Consider the following 21,788-nt stretch of genomic DNA (forward strand, 5'->3'; position numbering starts at 1 on the left):
TCTTGACTGTCCTTGAATAACCCTGTCAAGTTTCGTTGGAAAAAAAAAATGTAGTTGCACTCAATTTGCAAATTAATTAAGGGATGTTCATAATACTTCAGAGGTGAAGTGAATACATTCTGTGCTCATGTTTAAGCTCCGTCTTTCTTGGGGCTCTGAGGCACGGGTGTGCGTGGTTATCGTGCCCTTCCTGGGCACTGAAGACCAAGACTCACAGGCAGCAACCCTGGGGCCCAGAGAGGTGAAAAACGTTCCCAGTTTCACAATGACAAAATGCTGTGGGGCTGAGCATCGCATCCAGCCACCCGGTTCCAGGCCACATTGTTCCCTGGGAGTACCTGGTGTAATTCTACGTGGTGTAATTCTACAATAATGAAAACAGCTCCACGCTGTTCTCTGGGAGGGCGCGGTGTAATTCTACAGTAACGAAAACAGTGGGAAGCAGCAATCCCCATCCAGCCTGAGAGCCTCACAGCATTTTGTGACTTTGTGAGAAGGGTCAAGACTGTTGGTCACAAGGTCTCAGGGAACCCGAGGCGTCGCTCCTCCACAGTCACACTCCAGCCCCCATCGCTGGCCAGGGACACGGGTCCTTCCACGGAGGAGGGGCCGAGACACCTGCCTGTGAGTGCCTGAGTGTGCCTGAGATCGCAGAGGTGAGCCCCGAGCGCCTCACATTCCACCAAAGCCTTTTCCAGTGGAACATGGATGGTCCCCACGAAGGGTCCCTGAGGATGTGTGGCTCTCCAGGACATCACCATCTCTGCAGCACCAGCAGCCAGTTAAGAGTAGCTGTTGGTGTGCTGCTGACCCTCAGTGCAGGCCAGCCTTCCCATCTGGGTCGGGTCCAGAGCCTGCTGCCGTTACCACGTGCTGCTGGTAGGGGTACTGCCGGAGTCCGACAGCTTTTCCAGTGTCCTTTGGATGAGATTTTTAAAGGTTTTTTTTTTTAACATTAAGATCATTAGAGTGTGAAGCAAAGCCGTGGCGCCTGGCATCTGCACTGTGAGTCCCTGGCGGTGGTCCTGGTCGCTAGAAGCCCGATCTCCTTTTGGTGGTCATGCCTGCTGCCTCCCGCAGGCCAGGATGCCCCACTCCACACAGACCGTGGCCTTGGCATGTGACATGCTTGGCGTCAGGGGCCCTGCAATGAAATGGCCTTTCCTCGGGGGCTCCTGGGCCGGGACGCAGGTGGAGCACGGTCCACCCCAGGAACCTTGTGGACCTCACAGATGAACCGGCCCACGGGGCCTCTCACCTTCCCTGAGGTGGAGCTTCCTGCCCGTGACTCATGCTGCTGCTTCCCCTGAACCTCACGAAGATAAGTCCTGTGTCCCTTGCCCAACAGGTGGTGACTTTATTTCCATGCAACTCTGTCCCTCAGCACCCACAGCACAGTTCCGCCTCCCTGTCCCCACACAGGGCTCACTCCCCGTCGTTCTGTGGCCCACAGCCAAATCCCCCAAAGCTCAGGCATCCCCACGTTGAGCACAGGCCATCCTGGCGCCATGGATATTCTTGGAATTGCCGTTCCACTCCTGGTGAACACTGGAGGCTTTAGAGCAGGTTTCTAGCACGCACAGGCAGGTGATTTCCAACATGTGCATGGTGCTGCTTTCCGAGATCAGGCCACGGTGCTGCTTTCTTCCCCAGCAGGCTCTGAGCCTCTGGGTGTCAGACACTTAATTTTGTTGCAGCTTCTTCTTTAGTCAGATGAGGGTGGGAACACCTTCCCCAGCCCCACCCTCAGGTCTCCCACGAGTCTGGCCCAGTGCTCTCGGCGGCCTCTTCACCCTCCGGGGCTCTCGAAGTCTCCCTCCTGCAGTTCTCTGTAACGCTTTCCCACTTGGAGGAGCTCACATGGAAAATGCAGCGATTTTTTTCCGAATTGCGCCCTCCTCATAAGCCGTCTTTGCTCCATGGTTACTTTCAGCCGCTTTGCAGGCTCCCTGCCCCACTGGACCCAGCTCCCCCCTGTCCCCCTGCTCCTGAGGCATGGAGTTTGGCCATCTCTGTGCCAGGACTTGGGCTGGGCTCAGCTCCCGGGAGGCACCGTAGGCAGCACACCACCCCGCGCTCACCCACGGGCATTGCTGAGTCTCAGCGGGCGTTGCCAGGCCAAACCTGCAGCCCCTCTTCCAGGACGTTCTGCCTCCCGGCACCTGCTGGGACCCTCAGGCTCAGCCCTGGGGATGCCTCCCCCACGGCTGCTGTGGCTTATGCCCCGCACGCCCCTGACTCACCTGGGGTTGTGGCAGCCGCGTCCCCTGCCACAGTGAGCCCCACACAGGGTGGTGTCTTCTCTCACGGGGAAGGTGCACGGGGACCATCAGCAGCGATTCTCTCCTCAGAGGAGAGGACAGGCTCGGCTCTCCACTGCTTCAGCTTCAAGGTTTTAAGACTTTAACTTGTCTTTGGTTCTCTTCCATGCGACAGCACTAGGGAAAGATTAAAAAGAGCTGCAGTGAGGACGCGCGGATCTCCACCCCGCACAACAAACAGCAGCATCTGCAGAGAAACACGCTCAGCCATGAACCAGCGGGGTCTGCCATTCAGGTAAAAACAGCTTCACCAGAAGCCAGAGTTTTAGTTTATGCAGTGAATGTTTACTTCCAGTGAAATGGTTTGAATTATGCTTGTCAAAAGAGATGTAATCTTACGGAAGTAAAAGAAGCCCTCGCTGAAAAAGGAAAGCCCCTCCTGAGTCAGATACAAGTTTTCCATTGCACTTCCAGTCTGGTCTTCTTTTGAAGAGTATACAATCCTTACTATTTTCTTTCTTTCTTTCTATTTCTTCTTTTTTTTGATTCAAAGTCTCACTCTGCCACCCAGGTTGGAGTGCAGTGGCACGATCTCGGCTCACTGCAACCTCCACCTCACGGGTTCAAGTGAGTCTCCTGCCTCAGCCTCCAGAGTAGCTGGGATTACAGGCTCCCACCACCACACCAGGCTAATTTTTTTTGAATTTTTAATAGAGGTGGGATTTCACCATGTTGGCCAGGCTGGTCTCAAACTCCTGACCTCAGGTGATCTGCCCACCTCTGCCTCCCAAAGTGCTGGGATTACCGGCGTGAGCCACCGTGCCCAGCCAAAATCATTAGTATTTTCATCATCAATTGCAGATAGTATTCGCTCTTAGAGTTCTTCTTTCTAATACATATTAAACAGAAGACTAAACCTAAAAACAAAACAAAACACAGGATTGGGATTATGAGCAAAAATCAGAAGGAAAAATACATTTTGTCCATGAAATGAATTGTTTCAAATGGCTGTGGTAGTAGTTCAACTTTCTAAGTCAAAATTCTTATTTTAATTAATCAAATTGTGAAACTAAAATCTTATTTTAATCAAAATTCTCAATTTTAACGTTAGATGGTAGGAAACGTTTCTCTGTGTTAGATCAAGTAGATCTGGCACAGCAGGTCCTCAGGTGAGAACAGCTCCTGTTAAACTACTAACAATTTCTAGAAAGGAAAGTTAGGAAAATTGTTATTCCATATAGCATATTTGGCAGTTCTCCAGGGTGAAATTGTAGCAGGATGTTTTTATACTTTTGGTTGAGAACATTGTTTTACCTTTTGTTTTAAACAATGTGACCAGCATAATTACTACCACAATAAAACATCTGTAAACAAGGTTAATCTCTTCTCTTTGTAAGTCAGAATTAGAGATATCCCCTCTGTAAATTACATTAGTGTATTTGGAATAGATCTATATAAAATTCATTTTCATTCTCTTCCAACTCAGTAAAATTAATAATTGAATAAGTTGCATAACTTTATCTATACTCCATATAAAATACTTTATTGTTTTGATATTCAAATGTTATTAATTTGTTATTAAAATGTTTTTCAAACATATGAGTTACTCCATTTTATATAAAAAGATAGACTGACTAGAAACAAAGAATACCTGTTTAAGTTTGATTATGCTCTTGTGATTTAGGAGGGTCTGATATGAGCAACATGGAGAAACCCCGCCACTACTGAAAATACAAAATTAGCCAGGCATGGTGGCTCATGCCTATAATCCCAGCTACTCGGGAGGCTGAGGCAGGAGAATGGCTTGAACCTGGGAGGCGGAGGTTGCAGTGAGCTGAGACCGCGCCATTGTACTCCAGCCTGGGCAACAAGAGTGAAACTCTGTCTCAAAAAAAAAAAGTGTCTGATATTAAATATTAAGCAGTAGTGTCCCAGTTCTGTCAGATCTTCACATGGAAGATCCTTGAGAGAATTTCAGGGGAGAAGAGGACTTTCCATGCAGGGCATCAGTTGCTTTGCTCCCAGAGTTCTCTGAAAGCATTCGTATTTCTTGTGCCTGGAATTTTATTATGTGCATTTACATGAAGTTGCTTTCACAGGCCCTCCTGTTTTCCACCTTGTGCTCGACATAACTGAGCTTCCAGAAGGCGGGTCTGGAGAGTAGATTAGGAGGGCGGTCCCGTTTCACAGGCAGTGATGAGGGGCTCTGAGGCTGACCTAGCATCGTCCGGAAGTAAACAGCAGACAGAAACGCTGCTGGCGCCCAGCTTCGCCCCACCGGCCGGTGAGCAGCCCTTCCTACGGAAATTGCTGAAATACTTGACTTTCTGTTTCTTAAATACTTTAAAGGCATAAAATCACATGTGCTGCATTTGAAAGTATAAATCCCAGCCAGGCACAGTGGTTCACGCCTGTAATCCCAGTGCTTTGGGAGGCTGAGGCGAATGGGTCACAAGGTCAGGAGTTTGAGAGCAGCCTGGCCAATATGGTGAAACCCCAACTCTACTAAAAATACAAAAATTAGCTGGGCATGGTGGCGGATATCTGCAATCCCAGTTATTCAGGAGGCTGAGGCAGGAGAATCACTTGAACCTGGGAAGTGGAGGTTGCAGTGAGCCGAGATCGGGCCACTGCACTCCAGTCTGGGTAACAGAGTGAGACTCCATCTCAAAAAAAAAAAAAAAAGTGAGTACAAATCCCGGATGTACTGAGTCATATTGAGTGAGCACTTCTGTAAGAGAGTCGAGGCACAGGGAGCAGGAAGACGTTTCCGCCTGGTGTGGACACGGCTGGGCGGAGGAGCTTTGGTTTTAAATCCATGCAGCTCACAACACATCCCGGCCCAGTGACAGTAACTGTGTGTGTGTGTTAATATTCTGTAGAGACATATTGAACTGTGATGATTAATAATATGGTTAATTTTACTAATTGTGTATATTCTTATTTTAGAGAAACTTAAGCAAGATATAAAGGCATTTTGTTCTTCTTCTCGGGCATTCTTAAGAGATCATCAGGATGAGTTTCAGGGCCGCGTTTTTGAATAGTGACTGCTGAGCAGAGAACGCCCCCGAGCAGCCAGACTCTGCGAGATGGGAGGGTCCTTTCGCCGAAGCCAGGCCAGTCCACGCTCAAGGAAAATGTCTGCAGTTCTAAGACGATGACTGGCTAGAATTTAAGTTTCCATTCCTTTTTCCTTTTAGCTGACACTGAATTCAACAGGGGAGAGTAAGTGCTGTGTAACTCAGCCACGTTTGCGCGCCCCGCCCCTCCCAGCTCACACCACAGCCCTGCTGGCTCGGAGAGCTCTGTTTTCTCTTGGTCACCACAGGGCACTTCCTTGGCCTCGACGGTCACTGCTGAATGGGCACCTGTGTCCATGATGGGCTTTCTGTGTCACAGTTACCTAGAATATGACGACATGAGGCTTTTTATCTCCATTCAGTTCTTTCCTCATTTCTAAGAATGCCACCGCATGTTGGCCACTCTTTCATTATAATGGATTTATTTGTTATCTTCAACTACTATGCTTGAAGCCTGTGGAAGAGGTCACTGGTGCTGCAGTTTTAAACTTGTCATCCAAATAGCACTGTCCGGCCAGGCCCAGTGGCTCATGCCCGTAATTCTAGCACTTTTGGAGGCAGAGGCAGGCAGATCACATGAGACCAGGAGTTCGAGACCAGCCTGGCCAACATGGTGAAACCCTGTCTCTACTAAAAATATAAAAATTAGCCAGATGTGATGGCATGCGGCTGTGATCTCAGCTACTTGGGAGGCTGAGGCAGGAGAATCCCCTGAACTCGGGAGGTAGAGGTTGCAGTGAACTCCAGCCTGGGTGACAGGGCAAGACTCAGCCTCAAAAAACAAACAAAAAAACCAGATATCGCTGTCCCAATGTTCACCTCATGCTCACAGCTTCTGCCCAGTGTTCAGTGTGTCCGGGGGGCAAAGAGATTATAATAAAGTTAGGAACGTGGTTAAGTGTCGTCTTGCTGTGATTCCAAGATAGGTATATGGAAAGGCGGGAGCCTGTCCCGATTTTCTGTGAGGCCACGTGATGTTTCATGGAAATAACTGCAGTTGCCTGGTTCTCTTCAGTGCTTGCTGCTCAGTAACTCTCCTGAGGCTGTGTTTGTAGGAGTGATAAGTGCACGCCTGTGTGGTTTTTTTGTTTTTTATTTTTTGGTGGGGACAGAGACTTGCTCTGTCACCCAGGCTGGAGTGCAGTGGTGCAATCTGAGCTCACTGCAACCTCCGCCTCCCGGGTTCAAGTGATTCTCCTGCCCCAGCCTCCCGAGTAACTAGGATTACGGGCATGTGCCTCTACGCCCGGCTAATTTCGTATTTTTAGTAGAGATGGGGTTTCACCATGTTGGCCAGGGTAGTCTCGAACTCCTGGCCTCAGGTGATCCACCCGCCTCAGCCTCCCAAAGTGCTGAGATTAGAGGCGTGAGTCATCACACCCGGCCACGCCTGTGTTCTTATAAGCCCTGTGCTCCAGGGAAGGGGACGATAATGTGATTTTGTGAAAAGCAGGGTACCTAAGCTTTGAAAACGTGCAGCTCAAAGGGAGGGGCAGGGAACAGCCAAGGCTTTCCTGCGGGGAGTGGGGAATGCTGACGCGTGAGGAGGCAGGGCCTGCTGAGACCCCACCCACAGGAACCACTGTGCAGTCCTGCCACACAGAGGGGTCCCAGGTGGCTCATTCGTGACCAGACGTCCACCTTAGGGACTTGGGGCCTCCTTACCTCACTTGCCCGGGGGCACAACTTCTCCCCTTCAGTTCCATTCTCCCCAGAGAGGAGCCTCAGGGACCTCAGGTGCCCAGGCAGCTCCTTCTGGCCACGCTGACGGGCGGGAAGGTGAGGATAGGCTGGGGCTGGGGCCGGACACAGTCAAGGCTCAGATGGCGGAGTGGCTGGGAGGGTCTCTGTCTCGGTGTGGGGAGCTTCCCGCCTTCTTACACCGGCATTCGTTCTGGATCGGATCACAGTGTTTCTTTCCAAAAGGGAGTGTGCGCGGTTCCTGTGAGGACAGCTTGGCATTAGGCCTTATGAGAACAGCATCTGTGCTAAGGGTGCTTTGTCCCTGGAGGTCCTTGGCCTGGGATAGAAAGCCCTGAGCCAGCCGCATCCTTCTGCTAAATGGCATGTGACACATGGAGGGGCCCCTGGCTGTCATAACTCGTACAGTCACGAGGCGTGCCCGGAAGCACGACACCGAGCTCCATGTCACCCTCACCCTGCCTCCATGGCAATGGCCAGTCTGAGTATTGAGGTGTCCAGGCTTGGCCACTGCCCCCACGCAGTGTCCACTCACCGCCACATCACAGCAGTGCCATCATAGTGGGACAGAGGCGGGCGTGGAGGCCCAGACCGCTGTGACAATCCACAGCAGCAGAGCCGGGTCCAGCGTCTCCTCCTCACCAAGGCCCCCGCAGGTGCTCTGGGGAGCAGGTCTCCTTGGCTGCTGTACAGATGATGGGGCCACATTCACAGGCTGATGGCGTTTCAGGCTGATGGTGGACAGGGAGACTGTGGGGCCAGGTTCCCATGTGAGTCTCTGGTCGTGGTGGGGATGGTGGACCCTGGGTCCAAAGTGGCCAGGAGCACATGCCACAGCACGCAGCAGGCCCTGACGGACTCCATGTTTTTAAAAATGTCTTCCATACTTAGAGGAAGGAACCTGACCTGCTGGACTCCAGGGATTCCCCTCCAGTAAAATGCCTCTGTCCCTTTGTCCTTTCAGCATGCCAGTCAAAGGTGATGCACCTGGAGTAGGCCTTGCAGGACGTCGGCGCACGTCACCAGCTGGAGAGGCAGAGGAGGAAGTTCCTGCACAACAGCCTGGTGTGAGCATGGGTGTCGGGGGAGACCCACAAGGAACACACAGAAGCCCCTCTCGGGAGGGTGCTGGGCAGGAAGGACAGCGGGGCAGCCTGGGCAGAGGGCAGAGGGGCAGAGCCACGGTGGCTGTGACTGGTCCCCTTAACCCAGGAGGCGATGGCAACTGGAGGCAGAGTGAGGGTGCCACAGGCTGATTTAGGCTTTTGGGGGTCACTCTGGCTGCTCTGCCGGGAGGCCACGACGGGGAGCAGGGGGATGATTGTGGTGTCATGGGCCAGCGACTTGGGCCATGTTGGTGGCGATGCCAGAAGTGGGACTGGCCACCGTGAGGCACAGGGAAAGGTGCTGTGTGGGTAGTGGGGGCGGGGGCGGGGGAATCTGCAGAGATGGGGACCCTCTCAGGAAAAGCAGGTATTCTGCAGTAACTGGAGGCGCCAGCGGAGATGGCTCTGCCCCAGGTCACCAGCACCTTCCGGCCACGTCTCTCCCGCTTGTTAACAAGACCTCAAGGCTCTCATGCCTTCTTTGTCGAAGGTGTGAGACCTGCGATTCCATGAAATGTAACGTAAAGTCTCGGGGTTCGATTTTACAACACGGGGATGCCAAAGGGGATGACTGAGTGGGTAGACTTCGCTTCTGGGAGGGTTGGTTTTGTTGGCTGCACTCTGGCCAGTCTCCCCGAGTTCCACCTGCCCGGGGCCTGACTCTCTCTTGGCCGTGCTGAGGTCTCCCTGCAGCTGTTAGATGTGTCCAAGAATAATTCTCATTTTAAGCGTCTGCTTACATAGTTCCGTGCTCCAAACACTGATATAAGAGAATGTTTGTTGAGTGCTTCCTGTGTACCAGATACTTTTGAAAGCATTGTGGTGTATTTTCTTATTTAATCTTCACGATAGCATCACCTATCGGACGGGTCTGCAGTGTGTGGCCCGTGGAACGTGCAGGCAGAGGCTGACCCCAGCTTCTGTGGGTCACAGAGACCAGACCCAGGCTGTAAATGGTTGGCCTGCGACATGCAGAAATGCAGAAGGAGCTGCTCAGCACCACAGGGTGAATAAACTTGCCGTGAATCCAAGACAAGATTTCAGAACAGATTTTGCAAGTTTCTGAGCACGTACAGGGAAGACAGTTGCTTGCTGGAAGACAGTGGGGTTTTTGAGAATAAAGAGATTCTTGTGCCAGGTGCGGTGGCTCACGCCTTTAATCCCAGCACTTTGGGAGGCCGAGGTGGGCAGATCAGAGGTCAAGAGATCAAGACCATCCTGGCCAACATGGTGAAACCCGTCTCTACTAAAAATACAAAAAATAGCTGGGCATGGTGTCATGTGCCTGTGGTCCCAGCTACTCGGGAGGCTGAGGCAGAAGAACCACTTGAACCCAGGAGACAGAGGTTGCAGTGAGCCGAGATTGCGCCACTGCACTCCAGCCTGCTGACAGAGCAAGACTCCGTCTCAAAAATAAAAAAAATAAAAAAAAAAGAGATTCTCATTCCTTTTTCAGGCCTTAAGTCAAGGAAGTATGACAGGTACCAAATTTCCAAAATTCCCCCTAAAATGCCTAAAAGGTTGATCACAGGATGCCATTCGAAGAGGTTTCCTTTGGTACCTGTTACCAAGTGATATAGCCCTTTGCCAAGTGAATACATCTGTTAAGTATGAATCCATAGGTTTAAAGTAACTATTCACAGCTGGGCGCGGTGGCTCATGCCTATAATCCTAACACTTTGGGAGGCCAAGGTGGGTGGATCGCCTGAGGTCAGGAGTTCAAGACCAGCCTGGCCAACATGGTGAAACCCTGTCTCTACTAAAAATACCAAAATTAGCTGGGTGTGGTGGCACATGCCTGTAGTCCCAGCTACTCAGAAGGCTGAGGCAGGAGACTCACTTGAACCAGGGAGGCGGAGGTTGCAGTAAGCTGAGATTGCGTCACTGTACTCCAGCCTGGGCAACAGAGCAAGACTCTGTCTCGATAACTAACTAACTAAATAAAATAACTGTCCACTACGCTGCAGGAGTCTTTTGAAGTGGAGACGGGCGCTGCAGACCTCACGGCCGCGTCTCAGGAGCTGGTGCTCAGGCATACTCAGCAGTGCAGTGCAGTCTCAGTGCACCTGTGTTGACGTGCAAACCTTTTATCATTGTAGGAGCTGAGAGGAAATCTGAGTTCACTGCCAGATTCATCGTCTGTTGCCTTTTGATAGTGAATCCGATGATCCAGTTTTGCAAGCAGGTAAGTTGCTTAGGACAGTGTGTGTATGCCTGTGTGCTCAGGGAGAAGGCAGAGGATGGCACCGTTTTAAGTGGCATCTACTGTCTTACCCCCGGTCCCACAGCAGGGCATTCTTGAGTGTGGGTGGGAGCTCCTTTTAGGGACAGTGCTGTCTGCTCACAGCGGACAGTTAGCGGCCCTCTGGAACATGGCCTGAACATGGCCAAACTGCTTCAGCATGCCTGCTGTGCGTGGGAGCGGCTCTGCGCCCCAGAGGGCGTCCGTCTTGTCGTCTTGTCGTGGTTTGCCTCCGCGGGCTCCAACCGAAAAGGGACAGGCTCTGACTGGTCCTTTCCCTTTATGTCACTGCATCAAAAAGGAAGCCCCCTTCTTTATTTACCCCAAAGACCACCCACTCAGCTGTGCAGGAAGTCAGTAACACTCAACTGATACTTTTGACAGAGAAAGTTTTGATGGTGTGAATGCATAAAGCAAAACTAGCTGAAGTTCATTTACGTACTAGCAGGCTTACTTGAAAACCATACTCAATATGACCCTTCCCCATGAATCAGTCCCCTGGAAATCCCCACTCCCATGGCTGACCACACACAGCGCCCCTCCACTCCCATGGCTGACCACACCTGGCCCCCCCCACTCCCATCGCTGACCACACCCGGCCCCCCCACTCCCATAGCTGGCCACACTCAGCACTCCCCACACTCATGGCTGGCCACACCTGTCGCTACCACCACTCCAAGGGGCTGTGCTTCCCAGCGTCCCTGCTGCCGTGGGGTTGGCCGTATCCACCGGTGTGTGGGGGTCACTCGGCACCCGCTCCTGACTCTGTAGCTTCGCTCAGGCTGTTTTGAGTCTTACCCGCGTTTGTGTCCTGCAGTTTAGCACTTAGCTAGAGAAGGTCTGGAGAAAGCACTTGGCGGGTCCCACAGTGTGAAACAATTCAGGTCTTTTGACAGTCATTGAAGCCTTTTCTTTTCGAAGGTTTCAGACTTGGTTGTGCTGGCCCTAGTGCTTTCTGCACGTTCTTGACTGGTGGCCGCCATGAGTCACCTGTCAAGGGACAGGAAACTTGGCCCGTGGAGTGTGTCAGTGTGGTGTAGACAGGCTGTGCGACCCTCATTCAAAGCAGGTGGGGCCAGAGAAGCATTTCTGATTTTGAATCTTCTCGTATTTTCAAATGTTCATGTTTGGTATGTCCCCGTTCAGCAAGATAATCCAGTGAGCGTTTTCTTTGAGCCTCATCTCCGTGCTCAAAACGTTTTGGATTTCGGAGCATTTGGGATTTCAGATGCTTGGTTGAGGGATACTCAGCTTTCCTGAACTTGCCTTTGACACGGCCCCTCCCGACGGCTTTCGGCTCTTGTCACACCACCAGCCTCCCTGTGAGCCGCCCACCACAGCAGGCCAATACGTGCAAATGAATGCAAATGAGATCCCGTCAGAAATGGGGTTGCAGCTGCACCAGCCTCATCTGGGGTGTGTGGCCTCACCAGGTGAGAGAGATGGGCAGCTGGAAGGTTTCCACAGTCACAGAAGCCCTCCCTATTGGACGGTGCTGCTCTGGGCTGCTCAGCTTCTCGGAGGTTCCTCAGAGGCCCCAGAAACTTGTTGCTTCTGTTCACCGGCTTTTTTTTTTGAAACCTGTTGCATTGTTTTAGATTGATGATGGTTTGCAGATGCCTGATTTCCTGAAGGGTAGAGCTTGACGAGCTTGTCTTGTAGATCGTGGCCCCCAACCTTTGTGGCACTAGGGACCAGCTTCATGGAAGACAGTGTGTCCATGGACTGGCGGGCCGGGGCGGGGATGGTGTCAGGATGGTCCAACTGCATGACAGTCATTGCACCCTTTATTCCTACTGTGATCACACTGTAATATACAACGAAACAATAATACAGTTCGCCACCATGCGGACTCAGTGGGAGCCCTGAGCTTGCTTTCCTGCAACGAAAGGGTCCCATCTGGGGGTGAAGGGGGACAGTGACAGATCATCAGGCATTAGAGTCTCATGAGGAGTGGGCAGCGTGGATCCCTCGCCCGCACAGTTCACAGTAGGGTTTGTGCTCCTGAGAATCTAATGCCGCTGCTGGTTTGACAGGAGGTGGACTCAGGCGGTGATGATGGGAAGCCACTGTGAATACAGAGAAGCTTTGCTCGTTGCTCACTGCTCACCTTCTGCTGCGCAGCCTGGTTTCTTACAGGCCTCTGTGGTCAGGGGTTTGGGCCCCACGTTCCAAATCACCACCGCTCTGAATTGCATGTAAAGGAGATCTTTAAGCATGGATTGCGGAGCGTGGCTGACTCTCCATGCAAGGCAGACAGGGAGGATGAAAACGAGAAATAAAGAACAGGGCAATCAGAGGAAAAATTTCCAGAGAAAATAAAAGGGGTGGGGAAGACACGAAAAGAAATAAGAAGTAGAGAGTGAAGAACATAAAAAGGATAAGGTCAAAAAAAACGACAAGCGGAGTTTTAGAAAAGGATGGAAGGGTGGATCCATGCACATAGGAAGAGGTCGGGAAGGGGAGCCACGCCAGGGAGGGAAGGGGAGCCACGCCAGGGAGGGAAGGGGAGCCACGCCAGGGAGGGAAGGGGAGCCACGCCAGGGAGGGAAGGGGAACCACGCCAGGGAGGGAAGGGGAACCACGCCAGGGTCCACACCAGGGCGGAGACAGAGATGATGGTGGGGAGATGCATGGGTGTTTTAGAGAATGCAGGACGCAGGCAGAGATGACGGCGGAGAGATGCATGGGTGTTTTAGGGAGAGCAGGACGCAGGCAGAGATGACAGCGGAGAGACGCAGGGGTGTTTTAGAGTCTGAACGTTAGGAAATCAGAAAGCCTTTCCTCTTGATGTGTATTTTCAATGATGTTTTCTTCCTTCAGCCCCACCTCTGGAGCAGTGGCCCATGCTGCTGAGGACATGAGAATGCAGTTCTGGCAAGTTGTGTTCGGGGCACAGCTTCCTTCATGGTGGGCTCCACAGTCCCCACAGATCCCTACAGAGAGAAACTCATAGACTGAATAGAACATAATTTATTTTAGGCTTTTTTTTTTTTTTTTTTTTTTTGGTGACAGAATCCCACTCTGTCACCCAGGCTGGAGTGCAATGGAGTGATCTCGGCTCACTGCAACCTCTGCCTCCCAGGTTCTAGCGATTCTCTTTAGGCTTTCTTAATTAAGAAGAATTGTTTTTGTCCCTTGATTTCTTTTGAAACATGAAATTAATCAAGCATTTGACATGCTTTCCTCTTGGGAAACCAGCTCCTGACCTGTAGTTCTATGTGAGGAAGTGACTTCACTTCCATTTATTTTCCAGCCCAAATGATCAATCAGTGCGAATATGAACAAGTTCTAAAATTTAGAGCACCAAGAAAAGAGAGATAAATATAAAATCGGTGATGTCGAGTATGAACTTTGTGATTCTAAACTGGAATCAGGCATGGTCGTTTCTCCTGAAAGCCTCCGTGCTTTTTAGTTTTACCCATGAGAACTCTGAGGAGTCACAGGGAGCCACCCAGCACCCCGGCTGGGGTCGCCGAGTACCAGGCTCACTCTGGAGAAACGCTCAGCAGACAACCGGCGTCTGGGCCAGGAGAGGAGGTGGGTGGGAGGATCGTGGGGCGCTTGCCAATCTGGGACAGCGAGGGAGGCCGCAGGATGGTGGGCTTGTCCCAGAACGTGGAGCCCGTTGCAGGCGCTCCCTCCACGCAGGAAGGAAGCAGACTGAAATACAGCATTATCTTTACAATCTTGAGTTCATAATAATGATTTTTTTTAAAAAAAAGACCTCGCATTACCGTTTTGGGTGCTGGAACATCAACTCATTATTCTAAAAAGTGGTGAAAAAAGAAAAACAGTTGTGAGGTCCTTCCTGGAGGAAACATGCTCAGGGCAGGTTTGTGCTTTTGAGGGAACAGGAGATTCTAGGCAATAAGCTCAGCAGATGACAAAACTGGAAAGCCATCATTTGAAACCCCTAATGAAAGAATGACTCCAGGCTCCTTGGAGGATGATGGTCGGGGGTTGGTGGGATCTTCATGATGGGGGTTCAGGAGCCGCCTCAAACTCCCTAAGCACTCTCGGCTTCCCTGAGGTTGGGGTGCAGAGACGTGGTGTTCCTTGTTGGGTGCGGCGGGCGGAACACCGCGGGACTGATGAAGCACTTCTTGAGGACGATCATTTTACAGTAGAGAAAACCATCTGCCAAAGCCAGAATGAGGACGTTTCCCAGAGCAGACTGCCCGGTTTCTCTAATAATGACTTTGTTTTAAGGGAGGGGGGACACAGTAGAATGAGATGAGTCAGCCCCCGTGAATCCTGGTTTGGAGCCTGGCATTATTGGGACACTGGGGGAGTCCGAATGTGTCCTGAGTGTGTGGGGGTCGAACCTTCTCCTCTGCCCTCCTAGGGTCCCTGACGGGGCCTGAGCATGAAACTGGCCTCAGGCAGGTTGATGGGAAGAACATGGACTCTTATGTGAGGTCTGCCTGACACAAAGCCTCCCGGGAAATGAGAACTGAGGGGGTGGCACAGCCTGCACGCTGCCATGCGGGGCTGGGCAGAGGCCACTGTGGACAAGCCACCAAATGAGATGGGAGATGGAGGGAAGGCAAGGGCTGTGTTAATAGACGTGTCTGTGCAGAGCCGCCCAGCTTCGACCCTCTGTTAGTCAGCGTTCTCTAGAGGGACAGAAATAGTGAAATAGAGATGTACATATAAAGGAGAGTTTATTAGGTACTAACTCACACAATCACAAAGTCTCACAATAGCTGTCTGCAGGCTGAGGAGCAAGAAGAGCCAGTCCAAGTTCCAGAACTGAAAAACTTGGAGTGCGATGTTCAAGGGCAGGAAGCCTCCAGCGTGGGAGAAGGCCTGTCTCTTTTCACATTCTCCTGCAGGCTTTATATTTAGCTGTCAGCTGATTACATGGTGCCCACCCTGAGTACGGGTGGGCCTGCTTTTCCCAGCCACTGGCTCTAATGTTCATTTTCTTTGGCAACAGCCTTACAGACACACCCAGGACCAATACTTTGTATTTTTTAATCTGACAATCAAGTTGACACTCCTCAGTATTACCCATCACAGACCCCATCTACTGATGAGAATGGGCTTTACCCCTGGCCCAGCGAGGGGGCTCTCATGGGAAGGGTCAGGTCCTGTTTTCAGTGCGGGAGGAAGAGGGGAAACCTGAGCACTCTGCGTCTTGAACCTTTAAGTAGATGATCCTGATGCCAAAGTGGCGTACTTTAGGGTGACATATTCTGCCACACTCCATGTGACATTAATTTGATAAGGTGTGGTGAATGGCGTGGTGATTGTATTTTATAATTTTTTTTTAGAGATGGGGGAAGATGGGAGGGTCTCACTGTTGCCCAGGCTAGTCCTGAACTCCTGGCTTACGTGATCTTCCTGCCTTGGCCTCCCAAAGTGCTAGGATTACAGATGTCAGCCACCGCACCTGGCCATTGTGCTTTAAAAATGTTCTTATCACTTAAAAATGCAGACTATAGTACTTATAGATAAAATGATCAGTTTTCTGGTTTTGAATGTAAAGTATGCTGAGGAACAGGAGGTGGGTTGTGCAGGAGTATGTGTAAAACAAGATTGACTGAATGTGAACCGCCTTCAGTACAGGACGATTGCACCTGAGGACGCTATGCCATTTCCTCCAATTCTGGGTATGTTAAAAAGTCCCCAGTGAGAACAGTTAAAAAATACTGGGCTTCTCCTTCATTTAGCTTATTACGGTTATCACAAAATGAATTTTAAAAGCATATGAAATGCTAAACCCTTCACTAAGATTGGTCATTTTGAATTAACATGAAAGCCTCAGGTCACGTAGGTCACACTGGCCTTTTGGAAGATGATTTTGTGTCACACTGATTACCATATGTCGCTTTGCTCTTCTACGAGGCCTGTCACCTGAATCAGTCTGATGATGGTTACCTATTGTAAACTTTAGAAACTCTTTTTTTAAAAGTAGTTTTAGTTAATGGATTGATAGCTTTATATTTTTAAAAGAGGCCAAGAAAAATGTTAAAGCTGTATCTTAAAATTGCTCTTACTATGTCCCTGGGGGAAAAAAAAAAAAACTTTTAAAGTTATTTATTTAAATTATTAGCTATTGATTGATTTATTTAGCTTCATTTAGGTAAAACTGACAAAAATTGTATGCATTCAACATCTACAACATGGTGATTTTATATACAGATGTATATGATTACCTTAAATGGCCTGAGAGGGAACCTCATGAATTCGTTGTCTTTTCCTTAGATGGAACATTCTCTTTAGTTTACATCTGTCCAAATGCTGTATGGATTTGGCCTACCTTATGAAGGAATTTCTTCCTTGAAGCCAAAAAAGATTCCCATAAAATCTTTTCCTGAAGCATTTCCTCTATATATTTTCTTCCAGTTGTTTAATCACTTTGGGTCTCACATTTAGGCCTTTGACCCATTTTGAGTTAATTTCTGTATAGTGTAAGAAGTGGGGGTCTAGTTTCATTCTTCTGTATATGGATATCCAGTTTTCCTAGTACCATTTGTTGAAGAGGCCATCCTTTCCTCAATGACTGTTCCTGGCAAAATCAGTTTGATGTAGATGTGTGGGTTAATTTCTGGATTCTCTAGTCTGTCTATGTGTTTGTTTTCATGCCAGTGCCATGCTATTTTTGTTACTACAGCTTTGTAGTATATTTTGAGAGCAGGTAGTGTGATTCCTCCAGCTTTGTTATTTTTTCTCAGCATTTCTTTGGCCATTTGGAATCTTTTGTGGTTCCATACAAATTTTAGAATTTTTTTCAATTTCTGTGAAAAATGTCATTGGTGTTTTGATAAGGATTGCATCAAATCTCTAGATTGCTTTGGGTAGTGTTGTCATTTTAACAATTTTAATTCTTCCAATTCTTGAGCATGTGGTGTCTTTCCATTTGTTTGCATCCTCTTCAGTTTTTCATTAGTGTTTTATAATTACCCTTTTAGAGGTTTTTCACCTCCTTGGTTAAATTTATTCCTAGGTATTTTAAATTTTTTGCAGCTATTGTATATAAATGGGAGTGTGTTTTAAATTTATTTTGTATTTAGTTCATTGTTCATGTAAATAATACTGATTTGTGCATATTAACTTTATATTCTGCAACTTTACTGAATTATTGTCGATCAGTTCTAAGATTTTTGGTAGCATCTTTAGCTTTTTCTGTATATCAGATCATGTTATCTTCAAGCAGGAACAATTTGACTCCCTTCTTTATCATTTAGGTGCTCTTTATTTCTTTCTCTTGCCTAACTGTTACGACTAGGACTTCCAGTACTATGTTGATAAGAGTGGTAAGTCTGGGCATCATTGTCTTATTCCAGTCCTTAGAGAAAAAGCTGAATGATGTTGATATGTTAGCTGTGGGCTTGTTATATATGGTCTTTATTTTTTTCTATACCTAATTTATTAAGAAGTTTTATTATGAAAGGATGTTGAATATTTCAAAAAGCTTTTCCTTCATCTTTGGAAATGATCATATGATTTTTGTCCTTCATTCTATGGATGTGACCCAATTTGTTTATTTATTTGCATATTTTGAATCATCCTTGCATTTTGGGATAAATCCCACTTCATCATGGTGTATCATCTTTTTGATGTGCTGTTCAATGCAGTTTCCTAGTGTTTTGCTAAAGAGTTTTGTGACTATGTTTTTCAGGAATGTTGAGCTGTGGTTTTTTGTTACTGCTTTGTCCTTACCTGGTTTCAGTATCAGGGCTGTGCTGGCCTTGTCGAATGAGTTGGGAAGAATTCCCTCTGCTTCAGTTTTTTTTTTTTTTAAACAGTTTTAGAAGAATTGGTATTAATACTTCTTTAAAGGTTTGGTCCAATTTAGCAGTGAAGCTATCTGGTCTTAGACTTTTCTTCTTTAGAAGACTTTATTACTGAGTCAATCTCATTACTTGTTATTGGTCTCTTCAGATTTTCTGTTTCTTTTTTGTTCAATCTTGGTAGATTATATGTATCCAGGAATTTATCTGTTTCTCCTAGGTTTTTGAATTTATTGGCATATAGTTGTTCATGGTAGTCCCTGGTGATCCTTCATACTTTTGTGGTAGCCATTGTGACAGCTCCTTTTTTGTTTCTGATCTTATTTGGGTCTTCATTCTATTTTCTCTGTTAGTCTAATGGCTTGTTGATTTTATCTTTTTAAAAAATTAACATTTTGTTTCATTGATCTGTATTTTTTTGTTTTAATTTCTTTTATTGTGGTTCTGATCTTAATTTTCTTCTATTCATTTTGGATTTGATTTGTTCTTTTATAGTTCCTTGAGGTGCATCATAATGTCATTTCTTTGAAATCTTTCTAGTTTTTTAATGTAGGCATTTATTGCTACAGACTTACCTCTTAATACTGCTTTTGCTGCATCCCATATGTTTTAGGATGATATGTTTCTATTTTAATTTGTTGTGAAGAATTTTAAATTTTCATAATTTCCTCCTTCATTCTTTGGTCATTCAGGAGCATGTAGCTTGATTTTGATGTATTTGTATATTTTCAAATGTTCCTCTTGTTATTGATGTGGACTTTTATTCTGTTATGGTCAGATATGAGATGTGATTTTTATTAAAAAAAATTGTTAGGCCTGGTGCATGGCTCATGCCTGCAATCACAGCACTTTGGGAAGCTGAGGCTGGTGGATCATCTGAGGTTGGGAGTTCAAGACCAATCTGAACGTTTCTACTAAAAATACAAAAAATTAAGCAGGCATGGTGGCACATGCCTGGAATCCCAGCTACTTGGGAGGCTGAGGCAGCAGAATTGCTTGAACCTGAGAGGCGGGCATTGCAGTGAGCCAAGATTGTGCCATTGTACTCCAGCCTGGCCTGGGCAACAAGAGCAAAACTCCGTCTCAAAACAAAACAAAACAAAATATCAAAAACAAACAAACAAAATTGTTGAGACTTACTTTGTGTTCTAACATGTGGTCAATCCTGAAGAATGTTCCATGTGCTGATGAAAAAAAAATGCATTCTGTAGCTGTTGAGTGAAATGTTCTGTAACGGTCTGCTAGGTGCATTTGGTTTATGATGTAGCTTAAATCCAATGTTTCTTTGTTGATTTTATGTCCAATGCTGAGAGTAAGGTGTTGAAGTCCTCAGTAATTATTGTATTGGGGCCTGTCTTACCCTTTAGGTCTAATAATATTTGCTTTATATATAGAGTGAAAAGATATTTACAATTGTTGTATTATCTTGCTGAATTTATCCCTTATTGTATAATGTCCCTCTTGTCGTCTCTTTACAGCTTTTAACTTGAAGTCTGTTTTGTCTTACATAAGTAAGGCTACTCCTGATTGCTTTTGGTTTCTTTTTGCTTGGAATATTTTTTTCCATCCCTTCACTTTCAGTCTATGTGTCTTTTTACAGATGAGGTGAGTTGAGTTTCTTGTAGACAGCATATAGTTGGGTCTTGGTCTTTATTCAGCCAGTCTGTATCTTTTAAGTGGGGAATTTAATTTGTTTACATTCAAGGTTATTATTAATAGGCGAGAACTTACTCTTGTCATTTTATTGACTGCTTTTTGATTGTTTTGTATATCCTTTGTTTCTTACCTCTTCTCATTGTTTATCTTTTGCATTTAGGTGGTTTTCTGTAGTAAGTTTGATTCCTTTTGCTTTCTTTGTGCATTGGCTATACAAGTGAGTTTTATAGTTTTGTGTTTTTTTATGATGGTAGTTGTTGTCTTTTCACTTCCAGATGTAAGACACTTTTGAGTATTGCTTGTAAGTCTGGACTTGTGTTAATCAATTCTTCAGTTTTTACTTGTCTGTGAAAGATTTTATTTTTTCCTTCATTTCTGAAGGATAGCTTTGTTGGTTATAATATTATTAGCTGAATTATTTTTTCCTTTTAGTCAGTGCTTTTACTATATTATCCCATTCTCTCCTGGCCTGCAAAGTCTCTGCTGAGAAATCTCCCGTTGATTTAATGAACTTATATGTGACTTAATGCTTTGCTTTTGCTGCTTTTAAAATTCTTTGACTTTTGACAATTTGACTACAATGTGCCTTGGAGAGGACCTACATCGGGGTTCTTTGAGCTTCCTGGACCTAGATGTCCATTTCTTTCACAAGACTTGGGAAGTTTTATGCTATATTATTATTAAACATGTTTTCCTCAGCTTTTCTCTTCTCTTTCTGGAATGCCTACAATACAAATATTGATTCACATAATGCTGTCCCATGGATCCTGTGGCCTTTCTTCATTATTTTTTATTCTCTCTGTCTCCATCTGTCTGCCTGTGCTATTTCAAAATACCTGTCTTCAAGTTTAGAATTGTTTTCCTCCTATTTGGTTTAGGCCGTTGTTGAAGCTCTCTATTGTATTTTTTATTTCAATGAAATAAAATTTTTATTTCTCTATTGTATCATATATTTCATTTAATTATTTAGCTCTAATATTTGATTATTTATAATCCTGTCTCTTTATTGAATTTCTCATTCAAATTATGAATTGTTTTCCTATGTTCATTGAATTGTATTTTCTTGTATCTCACTGAGTTTCCTTAAGATTGTTATTTTGAACTCTTTTTCTGGCATTTAATATATTTCCTTATAATTGGGGTCTGTTACTAGAGGATTATTACTTCCCTTTGGAGGTTACGTATTTCCCTCCTTTTTCATGGTTGCTGTGTCCCTGACATTGACTTTTAAACATCTGGTGGAAAAATTGTCTCTTCCAATTTTATAGAGTAGGTTTCAGGAGGAAAGACTTGGGGTGCATGGTTCTAGGTGTACACAGTAATGTAATGTCCATGTAGTTCCTTTAGCTGTAATCCACACTAGAGGTGTTTGTGAGTTTCTCAATGGCCTATAGTGAGGGAGTCTGTGGCAATAGTGACGAGGCTTTTTCAAGGGTAGTCTCTCAGGCTATATCTCAGGTTGAGGGTACACAAAGGCACACAGTAGGTCACCCAACATGGGATCTGGCTCCTTGGAGTTGGAGCCACATGGCTGTTCCTCTGGCCAGAAGCATGGGCACACAGTTGCTTAGCTGGCCAGGAAGTGTGCCTGCCAGGAGTGACCTATGAGGTTGTTTCTCTGATCCAGGACACAGATGTAAGGCTGCTCAGCTGGTCTGGGATGTGTCTGCTGGGATCCATTCAAGGGGCTGTTTCCCGTTTCTGGGCCACAGCTGCATGGCTGCTTGGCTGGCCTGGGGGGGTGTTTGCCAGGGGTGGTGTTTCCCACAGGGCTGCTTCTCAGGCCTGGGACAAGGGCCCATGACTGCTCAGCTGGCCTGGGGTATATCTGCCAGGGGTGACCTATGTGACTACTTCTTGGGTCTGGGATACAGGTGCAAGACTGCATGGCTGGTTTGGGGATAAACCCACTGATGATGGCACAAGGGGCTGTTTCTCAGGCTCTTACTGGGGACATACAGCTGTTAGGCCAGTCAAGGGCATGTCTGTTGGTTGTCGGG

At 47.2% G+C, this 21,788-nt stretch overlaps 1 protein-coding gene and 1 pseudogene across 1 annotated transcript in view; one reads left to right on the forward strand and one right to left on the reverse strand.

Moving 5' to 3' along the window:
* The first annotated feature begins 704 nt into the window (after window positions 1–704).
* Window positions 705–21,788, forward strand: part of KIF25 (kinesin family member 25) — a 56,855-nt gene continuing 35,771 nt past the window's right edge. The window contains 11 exon segments of the mRNA XM_032267101.1: window positions 705–939; window positions 1,037–1,191; window positions 1,739–2,275; window positions 2,437–2,556; window positions 5,213–5,297; window positions 5,300–5,345; window positions 6,089–6,093; window positions 8,007–8,107; window positions 9,001–9,154; window positions 10,268–10,456; window positions 11,312–11,415. Of these exon segments, the coding sequence (XP_032122992.1) occupies window positions 705–939; window positions 1,037–1,191; window positions 1,739–2,275; window positions 2,437–2,556; window positions 5,213–5,297; window positions 5,300–5,345; window positions 6,089–6,093; window positions 8,007–8,107; window positions 9,001–9,154; window positions 10,268–10,456; window positions 11,312–11,415 (1,731 nt within the window).
* LOC116542254 lies at window positions 7,303–7,906 on the reverse strand (annotated as a pseudogene).

Source organism: Sapajus apella, unplaced genomic scaffold, assembly GCF_009761245.1.
Source record: "Sapajus apella isolate SASKATOON/1434 unplaced genomic scaffold, GSC_monkey_1.0 scaffold165, whole genome shotgun sequence".
Taxonomy (NCBI): domain Eukaryota; kingdom Metazoa; phylum Chordata; class Mammalia; order Primates; family Cebidae; genus Sapajus; species Sapajus apella.